General features: G+C 42.0%; 1 protein-coding gene across 23 annotated transcripts in view; it reads left to right on the forward strand.

Annotated features, from left to right (window-relative positions):
- LOC110529720 (protein bicaudal C homolog 1) overlaps positions 1-20,385 on the forward strand; it is a 73,312-nt gene that overhangs the window by 14,373 nt on the left and 38,554 nt on the right. For all 23 annotated transcript variants that reach the window (XM_021612224.3, XM_090241365.1, XM_090241372.1 and 20 more), the window contains exon 2: positions 13,114-13,160. In XM_021612224.3, the coding sequence (XP_021467899.1) occupies positions 13,114-13,160 (47 nt within the window). The remainder of the gene's footprint in view (positions 1-13,113; positions 13,161-20,385) is intronic.

Consider the following 20,385-nt stretch of genomic DNA (forward strand, 5'->3'; position numbering starts at 1 on the left):
CTCCTGAGTTTGAAGAGGCGCAGTTGCACCTTCTTCACCACACTGTCCGTGTGCGTGGACCATTTCAGTTTGTCTTTGATAGGTACACCAAGGAACTTAACTTTCCACCTTCTCCACTGCTGTCCCGTCGATGTGGATAGGGGGGTGCTCCCTTTGCTGTCTCCTCAAGTCCACGATCATCTCTTTTGTTTTGCTGACATTGGGTGAGAGGATATTTTCCTGACACCACAGGAGGGCCCTCACCTCCTCCCTGTAGGCTGTCTCGTCGTTGTTGGTAATCAAGCCTACCACAGTTGCGTCGTCTGCAAACTTGATGATTGTGTTCGAGGCGTGCATGGCTACGCAGTCGTGGGTGAACAGGAAGTACAGGAGAGGGTTGAGAACGCATCCTTGTGGGGCCACAGTGTTGAGGATCAGCGGAGTGGAGATGTTGCTTCCTACCTTCACGACCTGGGGGTGGCCCGTCAGGAAGACCAGGACCCAGTTGCACAGGGCAGGGTCAAGACTAGAGGTCGGCCGATTATGATTTTTCAATGCCGATACCGATTAATCGTCTGATTTTTATTTTATTTATTTGTAATAATGACAATTACAACAATACTGAATGAACACTTATTTTAACTTAATATAATGCATCAATAAAAATCCATTTAGCCTCAAGTAAATAATGAAACATGTTCAATTTGGTTTAAATAATGCAAAAACAAAGTGTTGGAGAAGTAAAAGTGCAATATGTGCCATGTAAAAAAGCTAACGTTTGAGTTCCTTGCTCAGAACATGAGAACATATGAAAGTTGGTGGTTCCTTTTAACATGAGACTTCAATATTCCAAGGTAAGAGGTTTTAGGTTGTAGTTAATATAGTATTTATAGGACTATTTCTCTCTATACCATTTGTATTTCATATACCTTTACTATTGGATGTTCTTATAGGCACTTTATTTAGTATTGCCAGTGTAACAATATAGCTTCCGTCCCTCTCCTCGCCCCTATCTGGGCTCGAACCAGGAACACATCGACAACAGCCACACTCGAAGCAGCGTTACCCATCGCTCCACAAAAGCCGCGGCCCTTGCAGAGCAAGGGGAATAACTACTCCAAGTCTCAGAGCGAGTGATGTTTGAAACGCTATTAGCGCACACCCAACTATCTAGCTAGCCATTTCACATCGGTTACACCAGCCATTAGGCTGATAGGCTTGAAGTCATAAACAGCTCTGTGCATGCGAAGAGCTGCTGGCAAAACGCACAAAAGTGCTGTTTGAATGAATGCTTACTAGCTGGCTGTTGCATACCATCGCTCAAGTCAGACTGCTCTATCAAATCATATACTTAGTTATAACATAATAACACACAGAAATACGAGCCTTTGGTCATTAATATGGTCGAATCCGGAAACTTATTTCAAAAACAAAACGTTTATTATTTCAGTGAAATACGGAACTGTTCGGTATTTTATCTAACGGGTGGCATCCCTAAGTCTAAATATTGTTGTTACATTGCACAACCTTCAATGTTATGTCATATGTCATACGTAAGATTCTGGCAAATTAGTTCGCAATGAGCCAGGCTGCCCAAACTGTTGCATATACCCTGACTCTGCAATGAACGCAAGAGAAATTACACAATTTCACCTGGTTAATATTGCCTGCAAACCTGGATTTCTTTTAGCTAAATATGCAGATAAAAAAATATATACTTCTGTGTATTGATTTTAAGAAAGGCATTGGTGTTTATGGTTAGGGACAGTCGTCCAACGATTGTGCTTTTTTCGCAAATGCACTTTTGTTAAATCATCCCCCAGCATTGCATTGATATGCAACGCAGGACACGCTAGATAAACTAGTAATATCATCAACCATGTGTAGTTAGTTATAACTAGTGATTATGATTGATAGATAGTTTTTTATAAGTTTAATGCTAGCTAGCAACTTACCTTGGCTTCTACTGCATTCACATAACAGGCAGGCTCCTCGTGGAGTTCAATGAGAGGCAGGTGGTTAGAGCGTTGGACTAGTTAACTGTACGGTTGCAAGATTGGATCCCCCGAGCTGACAAGGTGAAAATCTGTCGTTCTGCCCCTGAACAAGGCGGTTAACACACCGTTCCTAGGCCATCATTGAAAGTAAGAATGTGTTCTTAACTGACTTGCCTAGTGAAATAAAGGCAATAAATAAAACAAATTCGAATTTTAAAAAATCGGCAAAATCAGCGCCCAAAAAGAGAGATTTCCGATTATGAAAACTTGAAATCGGCCCTAATTAATCGGCCATTCCGATTAATCGGTTGACCTATAGTCGACCCAGGGACTCGAGCTTAATGATGAGTTTGGAGGGTACTGGGTGTTGAATGCTGAGTTATAGTCGATGAACAGCATTCTTACATAGGTATTCCTCTTGTCCAGATCGGATAGGGCAGTGTGATGGCGATTGCATTGTCTGTGGGGCGGTAAGCAAATTGAAGTGGGTGTAGGGTGACAGGTAGAGTGGAGGTGATATGATCCTTTTTTTATGATCCTTTTTTAATTATTTTTTTATTTTACCCCTTTTTCTCCCCAATTTCGTGGTATCCAATTGTTGTAGTAGCTACTATCTTGTCTCATTGCTACAACTCCCTTACGGGCTCGGGAGAGACGAAGGCTGAATGTCATGCGTCCTCCGATACACAACCCAACCAGCCGTACTGCTTCTTAACACAGCGCGCATCCAACTCGGAAGCCAGCCACACCAATGTGTCGGAGGCTACATCGTGCACCTGGAAACCTTGGCTAGCGCGCACTGCGCCCGGCCCGCCACGGGAGTCGCTGGTGCGCGATGAGATAAGGAGATCCCTATCGACCAATCCCTCCCTAACCCGGACGACGCTAGGCCAATTGTGCGTCGCCCCACGGACCTCCCGGTCGCGGACGGTTACGACAGAGCCTGGGTGCGAACCCAGGGACTCTGATGGCACAGCTGGCGCTGCAGTACAGCGCCCTTAACCGCTGCGCCACCCGGGAGGCGTGATATGATCCTTGACTAGTCTCTCAAAGCACTTCATGATGACAGAAGTGAGTGCTATGGGGCGATAGTCATTTATTTCAGTTACTTTCAGTACCTTAGTTTTCTTGGGAACAGGAACAATGGTGGCCATCTTGAAGAACGTGGGGACAGCAGACTGGGATAGGGATTGATTGAATATGTCCGTAATACACCAGCCAGCTGGTCTGCGCATGTTCTGAGGATGTGGCTACGGATGCCATCTGGGCCGGCAGCTTTGCGAGGGTTAACACACTTAAATATTTTACTCACTTCGGCCACGGAGAAGGAGAGCCCACAGTCTTTGGTAGCGGGCCGTGTCGGTGGCACTGTATTGTCCTCAAAGCGCACGAAGACATTGTTTAGTTTGTCTGGAAGCAAAACGTTGATGTCTGCGACGGGGCTGGTTTTCTTTTTGTAATCCGTGATTGTCTGTAGACCCTGTCACATACTGTATGTCTTGTGTTTGAGCTGTTGAATTGCAACTCCACTTTGTCTCTATACTGATACTTTGCTTGTTTGATTTCCTTATGGAGGGAATAACTACACTGTTTGTATTCGGCCATATTCCCAGTTGCCTTGCCATGATTAAATGCGGTGGTACGTGATTTTCTGCCATGGCGTATGCTGCCATCAATCCACGGTTTCTGGTCAGGGAAGGTTTTAATAGTCACAGTGGGTACAACATCTCTTATACACTTCTTTATGAACTTGCTCACCGAGTCAGTATATACGTCAATGTTGTTCTCTGAGGCTACCCGGAACATATCCCAGTCCACGTGATCGAAGCAATCTTGAAGTGTGGAATCCGATTGGTCAGACCTGCGTTGACCTAAGCACTGGCGCTTCCTGTTTTAGTTTCTGCCTATAGGAGGGGAGCAACAAGATGGAGTCATGGTCAGATTTGCCAAAAGGGGGGTGGGGTAGGACCTTGTATGCATCACGGAAGTTAGAGTAGCGATGGTTGAGCTTGTTACTTCCTCGTGTACTGCAATCAATATGCTGATAGAATTTAGGTAGCCTTGTTCTTAAATTAGTTTTGCTAAAATCCCCAGCTACAATAAATGCATCCTCAGGATATATGGTTTTCAGTTTGCATGAAGTCCAGTGAAGTTCCTTGATGGCCGTCTTGGTGTCCGCTTGCGGGGGGATATACGCTGCTGTGACAATAACCAAGGAGAGTTCTCTTGGGAGATAAAACGGTCGGCATTTGATTGTGGGGAATTCTAGGTCAGGTGAACAAAAGGACTTGCGTTCCTGTATGTTGTTACAATTACACCATGAGTCGTTAATCATGAAACATAAATCCCCGCACTTCTTCTTACCGGAGAGATGTTTATTCCTATTGGGGCGGTAATGCACTAAAAATCCCATTGGCTGTACTGACTCCCGACAGCATGTCCCAAGCTAGCCATGTTTCCGTGAAACGGAGTATGTTATAATCCCAGATATCTCTTTGGAAAGCAACCCTTGCCCTGATTTCGAAGATTTTGTTAACTAGGGACCGGACATTAGCGAGTAATATATTTGGAAGCGATGGGTGTTGTGCGTGCATCCGAAGCTTCACTAGAAGACCGCTCCGGCACCCTCTCCTCCGGCGATGTTGTTTTTTTGGTCGGCTTCTGGAATCAGTTCAAATTCCCTGGGAGATGCAGACAACGGATCCGCTTTGGAAAATTATTCCTGGTCGTAGTGCTGGTTGTGCTGTTAAGTTTACGTCTCTCTGATATCCGATAGTTCTTCCCGGCTGTATGTAATAACACTTAAGGTTTTCTGGGCTAACAATGTAAGAAATAATACATCAAAAAACTAAATACTGCACAGTTTCCTAAGGACTAGAAGCGAAGCTGCCATCTCTATCGGCGCCATCTTGTCTCGTACCAGGCTAATGCATATGTCCAGGCTGCATCCTCCGTACTGCTTCCAGGAGCTGTTTTATAGTGACAGGATGGATGCCTTGGTTAAGATTAGGTGAAGTGTATATAGTATCTAAGTTTTGAACTAATGGGTGTGTGGGTTTGATTCATTAGATTCTATTTGATGGTTTTTGGGAAATGGCAACATAGATTACTACTCATAAATTGACTTCATATTTTGTTCCATATTTCACAAACACCCCAGACATATTGTTTGCAACATCCCATTTGTTCTCCGAGGTCTCAATGTTGAAACCCATAGAATCCTCCTCCTTTCTTGCCTGCTGCAGTACATAGTGGTGCCAATGTCAATATGAAACTCATGAGATGTTCTGTTATTATGTAACGCGCTGGCATATAATGATAAAATATTACTTTATGCTGTCACAAGTATGCCATAACAGATCAGCATATCCAAGGTCGTCAAGGCGGCCAACGCCAATCTAAAGCAACTGATTTAGGCAGCTCTGACATGTAAGACTCAGCTGAAGTACTGATGTTCTCCACCCCCATAACAAACCCCAGAGGTTCGTGGGGCGCCCACCCGTCACTCCCCTGGTTCTCCCACGGCATGTCTTCATGCCATGCATCTGCTGACAGGATGTTTTTCACTCCGTGCATAGCCCTCATGTCCTCTTCTACAGATGTTTGCTAAAGCAGGAAAATAATCCTGCAGCAACAGGGAATGGGGATTATAATTAATGGACATTTTTGTTGGGGAAGATCAAGTCTGAAATGATTAACTTCAGAAGCCTTTTTAAACCGCAGATATACTACATGTTTTACATTTCCTGCATTGCAGAAAAGTTATTCTGCGACAGGGTGGTCAAATTAAGATTAAGATCCTACATCTGTACACCACTGTCTCCACTCATACTGGGGTGGCAGGTAGCCTAGTGGTTAGAGTGTTGTTGCCAGTAACCGAAAGGTTGCTATATCGAATCCTCAAACTGAAAAATGAAAAAAATCTGTCTTTCTGCCCCTGAACAAGGCAGTTAACCCACTGTTCCTAGGCCGTCATTGTAAATTTTAGAATTTCTTCTTAACTGACTTGCCTAGTTAAATAAAAAAATAAAAAAAATACTCCACCAAGAGATTCATTTCAGTTCCTCTAGCTGGAAATGCTGTTTTGCGTTCCATATACAGTACATGTGTTAATGTTATTATTAGGAAACCACTTTGGTTTGTATTCATCCACTGAGAATGAGTTGATGAAGTGCAACACATACCCACTTGTATGATTGGTAGGCCTTTTATGTCAAAGCATCTTCATCTGTTCATCTTTGCCTGCCAGCATCTTCAGAAAACAGTGTTGCTGCACACTGTTTAGCAGTTTTGCATCGTTTCAAATCAAATGTTATTGGTCACATGCAGATGTTATTGTGGGTGTAGCGAAATGCTTGTGTTCATAGCTCCAACAGTGCAGTAGTATCTAACAATTCACAACAATACACACAAAACTAAAAGTAAAACAATGGAATTAAGAAATTTATAAATATTAAGATGAGCAATGTCAGTGGCATTGACTAAAATACAGTAGAATAGAATAGTGTATACATATGAGATGAGTAAAGCAGTATGTAAACATTATTAAAGTGACTAGTGTTCCATTACTAAAGTGGCCAGTGATTCCATGCCTATGTATATAGGGCAGCGGCCTCTATAAAGTACAGGGTTGAGTCACCGGGTGGTGATGGCTATTTAACAGTCTAATGGCCTTGAGATTGAAGCTATTTTTCAGTCTCTCTCCCAGCTTTGATGCACCTGTACTGACCTCGCCTTTTGGATGATAGTGGGGTGAACAGGCCGTGGCTCGGGTGGTTGATAATCTTTTTGGCTTTCCTGTGACATCGGGTGCTGTAGGTGTCCTGGAGGGCAGGCAGTGTACCCCCGGTGATTCTTTGGGCAGACCGCACCACCCTCTGGAGAGCCCTGTGGTTGCGGGCGGTGCAGTTGCCGTACCAGGCATTGATACTCAATTGTGCATCAATTGTGCATCTGTTTGTGAGGGTCTCAGGGGCCAAGCCAAATTTCTTCAGACTCCTGAGGTTGAAGAGGCGCTGTTGTGCTTTCTTCACCACACTGTCTGTGTGGGGGGACCATTTCAGATTGTCAGTGATGTGTACGCAGAGGAACTTGAAGATTTCTACCTTCTCCACTGTGGTCCCGTTGATGTGGATAGGGGCAGTCTCCCTCTGCTGTTTCCTGAAGTCCACGATCAGCTCCTTCGTTTTGTTGACGTTAGGTTATTTTCCTGGCACCACTCCACCATGGCCCTCACCTCCTCCCTGTAGGCTGTCTCGTCATTGTTGGTAATCAGGCCTGGTACTGTTGTGTCGTCTGAAAACTTGATGATAATATAGTTACTGTCACTGAGGTAGTGGCTTTCCTTCTACCAGGGCCTGGGTTTTGACCCCTGTTGTAAATTCTGATTGTACCACTTGTCTACAACATTTTATTTTTTATTCATTGAGATTTGATTAACAAAATGTCTCATTGAGAACATGACAGAACAGTGTTTTTGTGTGCTATATTTCTTTCTCATTTCTGTATGTCATGAAGAGCGGTAGATTAAATCTCAAAGTGCTAGGCTAAAGTACACTTGCTGCTGTGCATGTCTCCATTGTCCCATAACAACCTACAGAGCTAAGACAATGTTAGTATTTTGGTGAAGTGTATATTGTTTTGACAGTATAGAAATCAACCAACTGAAAGTTATCATTCGGTACTGTATGTTACCCACCCACTACCAGAGGCTTAATCTTTCCCAAAGTCACACATGCTAGCCCAGTATCATCCAATCTCCTCGTGTGGCCCAACTAGGTTGTTTCATCCACCTCATCCCTTGGGCTTCCAATAGAAATACTCCCGCCTCTCAACAGTTTGATTCACCACATTCCTCATCCACAATGACCAGTAACTCCCACAGGGCGTCCTGATTCCTGACCCCTGGCCCCAACCTGCTCCTACTTTTGTGGAAACATCAAACATCATTAACCTTTTGGTATTCTCTTTTTAAATTATGTTCCCTGTAAGTAATCTAATTTGTTTTCCAATTTCAGACTAGTCGGGGACTGTGAGTGTAGAAATAGTATTTCATGTGAAATTTATGGGTCACATTCTTCTGAGTGAAGCAGGCTCTCTTGTGAAACATTTACAGACGTGTTTGCGGGGGAGTAAGTACAAGGATGTGTGAAACTTACTTTCTGTAGGCATTAATCCATTGCCAAGGGCCAGTTAGTCTGGACATTAAAAACACCACCAGTTGGGGTCATTTGTTCCCCATCTAATGCTTACATTTGTGCTTACCCAGGACATGTTATGTTGAGAAAGGAAAGCAAAATCAATTTTTCCCTTCAAATCATGTCAAGACACTAGTATTGCATTTTACCACACATTATGCAACTCATGGTGATCCTGACTGGAGAATGAAGGAAGTGCCTTTGCACATGTTTGCATATTAAGGTTTAAGTCTAATGAAACTGTGGCTAGGTTGTAGGGAACCAACCTGGATCAATCTCAGGATCATTATATATTGATATTCTGTCATGTTGTCAACCCCTCCACAACATTTGTGTTGATATCAAGAAAGCAAAAGTACTTTCATTTCAATAGCAAATCATGGTGACATACTATATGACATTGTCCTGCAGTCTTTTTCCAAAGAACACATACTGCGTGTTTCCATTGACCAATTCTAGCCAGTTAATCATTCTGAATGTTGACCTTTTCAGTAATTTTTCTATAGATAATGCATTGCTCTCCAGGGGTAATACTAAACAGAACATTGGGCTAGGTTAAGGGCAATTCCACAGTAACAGAGTGACACTGAGACTCAGATGTTTCACTTCAAAATGTATGTCAAACAAAAACCAATGATTGCAAAGTTAAACAAACCATACAACTCTATGGACAAATGACAGTTTCCACTGAAACGTTACAAAAACACAAGGCAACAGAATGATGGTTTGTGCTGTTTGTTCCGTTATTCTCTTACCAAACTTTGCATTTGTACTGAGCTTTACTCTACTTGACTATACTGTACTGAACTTTACTGTACTGTACTCTACTTGACTATACTGTACTGAACTTTACTGTACTGTACTCTACTTGACTATACTGTACTGAACTTTACTGTACTGTACTCTACTGTGATGTATTTTGATCTCAACTTGTGAAACATGGCCGTAGACTGACTGGTTCAGATTTGGTCGGGACTAACCAAGTTTGGTTTTGTTTAGTGGTGGAACTCATTAAAATAATAGCCAGTGTGTATAATAATACCCAAATATGTACTACATATTTCTACCTTTTTGTGTACCTATTCAGGATGCATCACGATGATGGATTCATATCCATAAATATGTATTTCTGTGTAGTACAGATCAGGGACCAGATTCTGTTACTGGGTGTAAATCCACTTCACCTACTATAGTTCAGAAACCAAAATTGATTTTTGACATGACACCTTAGTTGAGTTCCCATTCTTTCTGCAGACATATTTGAATCTTAATTTGGAGCAGATATACTATACAACAGTATGTGGACACTTCTTCAAATGAGTAGATTCGGCTATTTCAGCCACACCCGTTGCTGACATGTGTATAAAATCGAGCACACAGCCATGCAATCTCCATGGAGTAACATTGGCAGTAAAATGGCCTTACTAAAGAGCTCAGTGACTTTCAACGTGGCACCATCATAGGATGCCACCTTTCCAACAAGTCAGTTCGTCAAATTTCTGCCCTACTAGAGCTGCCCCGGTCAGCTGTAAGTGCTGTTATTGTGAAGTGAACGTCAAGGAGCAACAACGGCTCAGCCGCAAAGTGGTAGGCCACACAAGCTCACAGAACGGGACCACCGAGGGCTGAAGCGCGTAGCGCGTAAAAATGGTCTGTCCTCGGTTGCAACACTCGCTACCGAGTTCCAAACTGCCTCTGGAAGCAACGTCAGCACAAAAACGGTTTGTCAGGTGCTTCATGAAAAGGGTTTCCATAGCCGAGCAGCAGTGGTGGAAAAAGTACCCAATTGTCACGCTTGAGTGAAAGTAAAGATACCTAGAAAATGACTCAAGTGAAAGTCTCCCAGTAAAATACTTCTTGAGTAAAAGTATTTGGTTTGAAATGTATTTGCTAAAATATACTCATTTATCAATAATAAAATATTCCTTATATTACGCAAACCAAACCACACAATTTTCTTGTTTCGTTTTTTACGGATAGCCAGGGGCACACTCCAACATTCAGACAACATAATTTACCAACAAAGCATGTGTGTTTAGTGAGTCCACCAGATCAGAGGCAGTAGGGATGACCAGGGATGTTCTCATGAAGTGTGTGAATTGTACCATTTTCTTGTCTTACTAAGCAATCAAAATGTAACAAGTACATTTTGGGTGTCAAGGAAAATGTATGTTGTAAAAAGTAAATCATTTGTCAAATATAAATAGTGTGGCCTTCCGTGTGGCTCAGCGATCTAAGGCACTACGTCAGTGTTGAGGCGTCACTACAGATTAGGGTTTGATCCCAGGCTGTGTCACAGCCGGCTGTGACTGGGAGTCCCATAGGGCAGCGCACAATTGGCTTAGCGTCGTCTGGGTTAGGGGAGGGTGTGGCCGGGGGGCTTTCCTTGGCTCATCATGCTCTAGTGACTTCTTGTGGCAGGCCGGGTGCCTGCAAGCTGACTACAGTCGTCAATTGAACGGTGTTTCCTCCGACACATTGGTGCGGCTTGCTTCCAGGTTAAGCGAGCAGGTGTTAAAAAGCAGTGCGGCTTGGCTGGTTATGTTTCGAAGGGCGCATGACTTGACCTTCGCCTTTCCTGAGCCTGTTGGGAGTTGCAGCGATGAGAAAAAATCGTAACTACCAATTGGATATCACAAAATTGGGGAGAAAAAGGGGGTAAAATTACAAACAAAACAAAAAAAAGTGTAATAGATAGATACACTGCTCAGAAAAATAAAGGGAACACTAAAATAACACATCCTAGATCTGAATGAATGAAATATTCTAATTAAATACTTTTTTCTTTACATAGTTGAATGTGCTGACAACAAAATCACACAAAAATGATCAATGGAAATCAAATTTATCAACCCATGGAGGTCTGGATTTGGAGTGACACTTAAAATTAAAGTGGAAAACCACACTACAGGCAGATCCAACTTTGATGTAATGTCCTTAAAACAAGTCAAAATGAGGCTCAGTAGTGTGTGGCCTCCATGTGCCTGTATGACCTCCCTACAATGCCTGGGCATGCTCCTGGTGAGGTGGCGGATGGTCTCCTGAGGGATCTCCTCCCAGATCTGGACTAAAGCATCCACCAACTCCTGGACAGTCTGTGGTGCAACAGTCTGTTGGTGGATGGAGCGAGACATGATGTCCCAGATGTGCTCAATTGGATTCAGGTCTGGGGAACGGGCGGGCCAGTCCATAGCATCAATGCCTTCCTCTTGCAGGAACTGCTGACACACTCCAGCCACATGAGGTCTAGCATTGTCTTGCATTAGGAGGAACCCAGGGCCAACCGCACCAGCATATGGTCTCAGGGGTCTGAGAATCTCATCTCAGTACCTAATGGCAGTCAGGCTACCTCTGGCGAGCACATGGAGGGCTGTGTGGCCCCCCCAAAGAAATGCCACCCCACACCATGACTGACCCACCGCCCAACCGGTCTCCACAGCGTCTCCAGACTCTGTCACGTGTTCAGTGTGAACTTGCTTTTATTTGTGAAGAGCACAGGGCGCCAGTGGCGAATTTGCCAATCTTGGTGTTCTCTGGCAAATGCCAAACGTAGAAAAACTAATAGGTCTGTGAGAGCCGGAATTCTTACTGGTTGGTAGGTGATCAAATACTTATGTCATGCAATAAAATGCAAATTAATTACTTAAAAATCATACGTGATTTTCTGGATTTTTGTTTTAGATTCCGTCTCTCACAGTTGAAGTGTACCTATGATAAAATTACAGACCTCTACATGCTTTGTAAGTAGGAAAACCTGCAAAATCGGCAGTGTATCAAATACTTGTTCTCCCCACTGTACATACATACTGTTGAAGTCGGAAGTTTACATACACCTTAGCCAAATACTCAGTTTTCACAATTCCTGACATTTAATCCTAGTAAAAATTCCCTGTCTTAGGTCAGTTAGGATCACCACTTTATTTTAAGAATTTTATTTGTAAAAAAAGAGGGAGATTTTACCAAAATTCTGTTACCAGATTTTGTATATGCACTGTTCTTCCAGTAAATGTGTTTTGTAAAATGTTCAGTGGGAATTGTTAAAAGTAGTCCTTGTGCATAGAATTGTATGGTTTGTTTAACTTTGCAATCATTGATTTGCTTGACAAAGATTTTGAAGTGAAAAATCAGTCTGTGTCACTCTTTTACTGTGGAATTACCCTTAACCATAACATCATTCTTGTCATTACACCAAGGCCAATATGTATCACTGTACACCAGTGCTGTGGTGCTCCTGACCCAGTTTCTCTGAAAATGTGGTAAATCTACCTAGAAAATAGAGAAACGCATCATTACCAGCTTTGCATCAACTGCCTTAAATGACGGATGAACATATGAATGCACTCAGGAGAATAACTATGAATTTTACATCAACAGAAAAGCCACAGGCCAGACAAATGGATGTGTAGATGTATCTGTATCATAAACAAAGTATTGTATTCACTGTGGTTAGGAAACTGTTCCGTGCCATATTTTACAGAGGTCTTGAGTATTTTTTTCATTGCAAGTCTTTAAAATAATAGTTGTTGTACTCAGGGATATCCCTACAAAAGTGTGTGCTCTGCCAGATATGTCAGTCATTTCTCTTGTAGCTAACATTTCTAATGCCACCCTTATGACACCACAGACATTGTCTGTCAAATTGTGTGAATATCCCAAAAAGATGGATCTCCCATCATGGTAGCATAGCACTGAGACCTTTTATACAAAGTTTAGAAATTTGTTAGAAGGAAGCTGTATCTAATTTGAAGGTTTATCAAGAATGAATTTGACTTCTTTCTAAATCCAAAAATGAGATACTTTTGGGTATTTAGTCCTGTTATCCACACATTCTCAGGACATTAGTTAACCCGAGCGTGATTTGGCTCTGTGAATGTTATACATTACTGTATATTTAACAGTTGGTGGTTTCATGAATTGTTTCTTTTTCCTCTCCTCTACAGCGGCAACTGAGGGAAGAGTCAATGGTGGCGAGGACTTCTTTCAGAAGGTAAGTCTCGAGTCTGTATTATAGTGTTTGGATGTCCAGAGGAGAACACTCAGGTGGTGAAATTAGAGAAAGTGTCAGGTGTTCCCCTAATAGGGTCCTGATAACAGAACAAAGACTTTCAGATAAGTTAGAATGACTTTTTGTTGAAACTATTGTACCTGATATTATTGTGGACATTGCACTAGTCAGGCATGTGCTCGATAGACCAAAAATGGACCACTCTCCACAATTAGGGAATGTACAGACAGAGACGGATGCAATACGCATTCCTACACTATACACATTCATCTGTTTTGTTGTCATACTTTGTTAGCATTAAATATTTTCCTATTTTTCTAAGACTCAGTTTAGTTTGTACTAGTCTGTTCTATACTATTGCATAGGAACCTAAGTAATTGCCTGAAAGAAAATGGAAAAGTGTTTGAATGCACTGCTCCTGTCTACAGTGCTGTTTCCTGAAGTGTTTGAACTTCCTCCACATAGTTCATTAAAGTCCATTAACATACTAAGTTGGCATTCTTTGTCTGGTTTTGAGGCAAGTTTATTTAAATGTCAAAGCAGGAAGCAATTTAACTGTCCCTACAGCCATTTCAAAACCAAGAATGCAAACCATGCGTCATCCCATATTTTTTTTTACCATAAATTCTAGACATGTTTTGTCTCTGTAAATATGAAGCTCATTCAATTAAACTTATCTGACATAAATGTAGGTGGTGCCTTGGCTTGCCAATCATGCTTTTCCAAAGCCACGGCCCTGTCTTCACAGTTCACATGCAATCCTCCCTACGCCAACTCTCCATTCCAATGGATGCCTGTCAGAAGTTAAAAGACTAGTAACACAGACAGTGACGTTTTTATTGAAGAATTTCCATTCAAATGGGTCTGTAATTTTCCTCCGATAGCATGACAACCACAGAGACCCAATTAATGTCAGTAAAATAAACATTGTAGAGATCTGGAACGCTTTATTTGAAAGAAAATGTATGAGGTTTGTGTGGACTACCTTGAAGTTGATGAAAATGTAAAGTGTAACTTGACCCTTTCCTTCCTCAAACACACCCATGCACCACACACATTTATGAAGTTCCTCATATGTCACACACAATGATTTTCTCTCACCCCTCCACTACACTCACACACACACACACACATTGTCTTTTTGAGGTAAGCAGTTTGCAAAGAAAACAACTAAACACTTGCAGGGATTTGCCTGTGGTAGATCACCCTCTTACTCACTGTCTGTTCGTCTTCCGTTCAGTCCAGGCCAGCTCTCAGACCCCCCCCCCCCCCCCCCCCTCTACCTCTCATGCTGTGTCCAAGCATTGTTTCCCACTCAGATCACTGTATTAAATCATTTGTAATGTATTGTTATATGGATCTTTGGTGTATTTGACTGATGGACAACATGCTTTATGTGTAGGCTATTATATAATCTCTCATTGACAGATTATGTGTGTAAAACAGGAATTGACAGACTGTGAGAATTTTACTTCTGGGTAACCAAGATTAGCTATAATAAAATGTGGAACTGCATTTAAAAAATATTTTTATTTTACCAGGTAAGTTGACTGAGAACACATTCTCATTTACAGCAATGACCAGGGGAATAGTTACACGGTAGAGGGGGATAAATGAGCCAATTGGAAACTGGGGATGAATAGGGGGCCATGACTGTATGAGGGCCAGATTAGATATTTAGCCAGGACACCGGGGGTTAACACCCCTACTCTTGCGATAAGTGCCATGGGATCTTTACTGACCACTGATTTCCCTATCTGAAAGACGGGTGACATTTTAACTCAAAGACCATGGACCATTGAACAGTTCAACAGGCTATTAGGCCATCTAATTTCGGACCGTGAAGAGTTGGAATGGTAGACTATGGACCACAGAACTTTAGTGGAGGCTTTTGTCAAATGTCTTTCAGTGCTAAGCCAGTCCCTCCCTCCTTATCCCTCGCCTGTGGTTCTGTAAACAACGCCAGCTTGATATACGAGCACTGTGATCTGAGGCCAGGAGGATTCTACTTCATTTGTTTAGGAGTACAACGCAGCCCTGTAGTTTTGTGCTGCTAAGCTAGTGTGAAAGGAAACTATTTAGATCATTTTTGTAGAAACTAGAGGGTGAGGAAGAAATTGGAGAAAAGGAGTCACATTGCAGTGTGAAAGGAAACTATTTAGATCATTTTTGTAGAAACTAGAGGGTGAGGAAGAAATTGGAGAAAAGGAGTCACATTGCAGTGAAGCAATCAGTGATGTTTTTTTGACCTTTATTTAACTAGGCAAGTAAGTCAGTTAAGAACAAATTCTTATTTTCAATGACGGCCTAGGAACAGCGGGTTAACTGCCTGTTCAGGGGCAGAACGACAGATTTGTACCTTGTCAGTTCGGGGGTTTGAACTTGCAACCTTCCGGTTACTAGTCCAACACTCTAACCACTAGACTACCCTGCCACCCCTTCTTTGTGAGGTGTCCATTGCAGCAATCCAATAGCCATCTAAATTGGTTCGTTCCTCTGTAGATACCTGGTCACTTATGTTGTAACAAGTGAAAAGAGAACTGAAATATCCTACTCCACTAGAAGTACTGTTACTGTTGGAGCTAGGAACACAAGCATTTCGCTACACCCGCAATAACATCTGCTAAATATGTGTATGTGACCAATAAAATTTGATTTGATTTGTTACTTTAATGAAATTTTACTCAAGCAAACTACTAGTATAAAAAAAACGACTCAAGTAAAAGTACAAAGTAGCTAATTTAAAAAGTACTCAGAGTAAAAGTAATTTTGTAGCTTTTAAAATAAAAACATTGACCTTTATAGCTAATTTCGCTAAGGTTACCTGAATGTTGTTACACATGATATTTTCCATGCAATACATTGAAAAAGTAAGAGAAAAGTAATGTACCAGTGTGAACTAAGTTCATTTTATTGTTTGAGTTGCAGCAAGGTACATCTGTGTAGAAAATAACTGGATTTTTCAATACTATTCATATTTGAAAATAAATAATGTATTGATGAATTATAAGCCACACAAAATAAAGTACATAAACAAAATAATCACCCATTTACGCTCTTCACTCACTCACTTCCCCATTCACTCACTCACCCATACAAAGGCCAAATGGGGAGTGCTGGGACACACTGGAGATACCTAAAGGATTTGATGTCAAATTAGCTCTGAAGGTAATAACAGAACATCATGGAAATATAAATGTTTGAGAAAAACCCCCTGGAGTAGAGAAGGGGCTATCGATGTTGGGGGCTATATATATTGTATTTGATTGATTGATTAACTATATATAGGCTACATACAGAGTACATTTAGGTGATGTAGTGTTCCTTGAGCAAAAACACAGGCGTTATGTTCTAACGCCGTCACGTTTCTCTGAACTTGCTGTTCAGTTTTATCAGGGCCTGATTTTGTGAATCGAGTTTACTCGGGCTTGCTTTGCAATAAAGAGCAGTCCAACACAGCTAAAAAGACACCCACAAGCGTCAGAGGCAGGCAGGCCTGTGTTCAGTTTGAGGGACAGCTTCTTTATGTATGGAAAGGAATGAAGCATGTTCATCTTGTCTGACACACATGCAAGGTACCCATCCAGCTCCTCTGTACCTTGTGACCTTCTCGGCACCTTCTTCATCAGATGAATGCTGCCTCTGTTGCTTTGTCTCAACCTCTGTCATTGTGTCAAGATGATGCTTCAGATAGACCAAATATGTATAGTGTCAAATACACAGAATATTTAAACAAATTCTGCTTTATGTGGCAACTTAGTTAATCATATTACTGACATTATAATAGACCAAACAGACTTTCCATTGTTATTATTCCCAGTTCCTGTGACTAGAGTGACTTTGTCAGTTCTCAGACCTAAAAAGTTGTCTAATGTTGAGATGAGTCCATGTCTAGCTGTACAGTGCCTTGCGAAAGTATTCGGCCCCCTTGAACTTTGCGACCTTTTGCCACATTTCAGGCTTCAAACATAAAGATAGAAAACTGTCTTTTTTTGTGAAGAATCAACAACAAGTGGGACACAATAATGAAGTGGAACGACATTTATTGGATATTTCAAACTTTTTTAACAAATCAAAAACTGAAAAATTGGGCGTGCAAAATTATTCAGCCCCTTTACTTTCAGTGCAGCAAACTCTCTCCAGAAGTTCAGTGAGGATCTCTGAATGATCCAATGTTGACCTAAATGACTAATGATGATAAATACAATCCACCTGTGTGTAATCAAGTCTCCGTATAAATGCACCTGCACTGTAATAGTCTCAGAGGTCTGTTAAAAGCGCAGAGAGCATCATGAAGAACAAGGAACACACCAGGCAGGTCCGAGATACTGTTGTGAAGAAGTTTAAAGCCGGATTTGGATTCGAAAAGATTTCCCAAGCTTTAAACATCCCAAGGAGCACTGTGCAAGCGATAATATTGAAATGGAAGGAGTATCAGACCACTGCAAATCTACCAAGACCTGGCCGTCCCTCTAAACTTTCAGCTCATACAAGGAGAAGACTGATCAGAGATGCAGCCAAGAGGCCCATGATCACTCTGGATGAACTGCAGAGATCTACAGCTGAGGTGGGAGACTCTGTCCATAGGACAACAATCAGTCGTATATTACACAAATCTGGCCTTTATGGAAGAGTGGCAAGAAGAAAGCCATTTCTTAAAGATATCCATAAAAAGTGTCGTTTAAAGTTTGCCACAAGCCCCCTGGGAGACACACCAAACATGTGGAAGAAGGTGCTCTGGTCAGATGAAACCAAAATGGAACTTTTTGGCAACAATGCAAAACGTTATGTTTGGCGTAAAAGCAACACAGCTGAACACACCATCCCCACTGTCAAACATGGTGGTGGCAGCATCATGGTTTGGGCCTGCTTTTCTTCAACAGGGACAGGGAAGATGGTTAAAATTGATGGGAAGATGGATGGAGCCAAATACAGGACCATTCTGGAAGAAACCCTGATGGAGTCTGCAAAAGACCTGAGACTGGGACGGAGATTTGTCTTCCAACAAGACAATGATCCAAAACATAAAGCAAAATCTACAATGGAATGGTTCAAAAATAAACATATCCAGGTGTTAGAATGGCCAAGTCAAAGTCCAGACCTGAATCCAATCGAGAATCTGAGGAAAGAACTGAAAACTGCTGTTCACAAATGCTCTCCATCCAACCTCACTGAGCTCGAGCTGTTTTGCAAGGAGGAATGGGAAAAAATGTCAGTCTCTCGATGTGCAAAACTGATAGAGACATACCCCAAGCGACTTACAGCTGTATTCGCAGCAAAAGGTGGCGCTACAAAGTATTAACTTAAGGGGGCTGAATAATTTTGCACGCCCAATTTTTCAGTTTTTAATTTGTTAAAAAAAGTTTTAAATATCCAATAAATGTCGTTCCACTTCATGATTGTGTCCCACTTGTTGTTGATTCTTCACAAAAAAATACAGTTTTATATCTTTATGTTTGAAGCCTGAAATGTGGCAAAAGGTCGCAAAGTTCAAGGGGGCCGAATACTTTCGCAAGGCACTGTACCTACAGTGTACACTCACACAGGTATATTATGCACAGTTAGACTTACTGAGTCTCTGGCTTTTAGATGAACGGTATTCTAATTTACACAGACAAAATAGCTACAGTACATAGCAAAAAATCCTAGGATTCTCTAAATACTGAATGTCATGACCAAGCAAGCCAACGTTAACTAGCTAGCTCGCTACCTCACTTATGGATGTTAGACTAATGTTGTTAGCTAGCCCAGATAATTTACATGGCTAGCTAGCCACCACCACACATAGTCATATCGACGTGCTAGCCATAACAGCTATCATCATCAGGTGGTGGTTAGCCATGTAGCTACCTTTAACTGCAAGGATAGTTTGCTAATGTTAGCATGCTAGACAACAGTAACGTATTGCAGCGACCCTGATTTTATAAGCGCTTTTGTGGCAGAGTAGTTGGCGCGCTGGGTTTGGTGCCAGAAGGTTGAGGGTTCGAGCTGCACTCCATGCCTGTTTCAGTACTATATATTGGTGTCGGAAGTGATCGGACCTCACATCCACGACAGAGCGTGTGCTTGACCGGTGAGCGCGCTCCTGCAAGACTGTCCTGTGTGGTCTAGCATGAAGGTAGTAGTGTAGCGACCCTGGTTTATGAGCGCACACTTGAGCATGCTTTTGTGGAACCGTCGCTGGCTCGCTGGGCTTCGGGACTGAAGGTTTAGGGGTTGAGCCGCACTCCCTGCCACCGGTTACACAGGTACGTGGTTGCAAAGGGCATCAGTGTCTTAACAGTGCGATTTGCCAAGGCAGGATACTCTGAGCGCAGCCCAATCCAGAAATCTGGCAGTGGCTTCTGATTAAATGAAAACATTTGCTCCCTTTCACGATATGTCTCAAACTAAACTAAGTTCTTTCTGACTTTTTGAAAATCTTTCGACCCATCATCGTTCAGTTTGTATACACAGCTTGATTTGATTGACCCTGTATTGGCACAATGTGTGAAATTTGGATTTGATTGGGCAATGATTAAACAATGAGTTTTTTTTCTGGCTCCAAAGGACTAGCAATCTTTCCATGCCCTCATAATCATCTATTATGGATAGCCTCCAAAATTGTACTCTGTAACAGATGATTTTAAAAAGGTAGTGAAATACAATGCTCCATTCAAAACTCAAGTAAAAGTTAAATTACTTACTTTGAAAAATACTTAAAGTACAAACACTCTGAAACTCAATGACTCTAACGAGAGTATTTATATAATCTCTGGTTTGAAACGGTGGAAGATATTGTGCAGTAGCTCTTAATTTTGGATTATTTTTTAAACTATGCACATATTAGTTGAGTGCCTTAAGGTAAATGTCTTCTCCCCAAAAATAATGGAGCTTGTGAGAGTTAGCACATGGATTGTTGGCACACGTTCAATTCATCCGATCAGTCTCATTGGATGAAAACCGTGGATGGATCACTAACTAAGATCCTCTGCTCTCAGTTCTCCTGTTTCAACAGAAGCGATCTCTCAATTCCCGCCCACATCGCTTTACCTTCCTAAACCCTCTCTGTCTCACTCTAACTAACACACACACACACACACACACACACACACACACATACACACACAATCTGAATCCACAGCTGCACCAATGCGATACAGGAAGAAAGTCCACTCCATCCATGTTGATTGCCATCGTGCCACACACACACGTATAAACTCACGTG

The sequence above is a fragment of the Oncorhynchus mykiss genome, chromosome 1 (assembly GCF_057628025.1).
Source record: "Oncorhynchus mykiss isolate SJ-2025 chromosome 1, ASM5762802v1, whole genome shotgun sequence".
In the NCBI taxonomy this organism is placed as follows: Eukaryota; Metazoa; Chordata; class Actinopteri; order Salmoniformes; family Salmonidae; genus Oncorhynchus; species Oncorhynchus mykiss.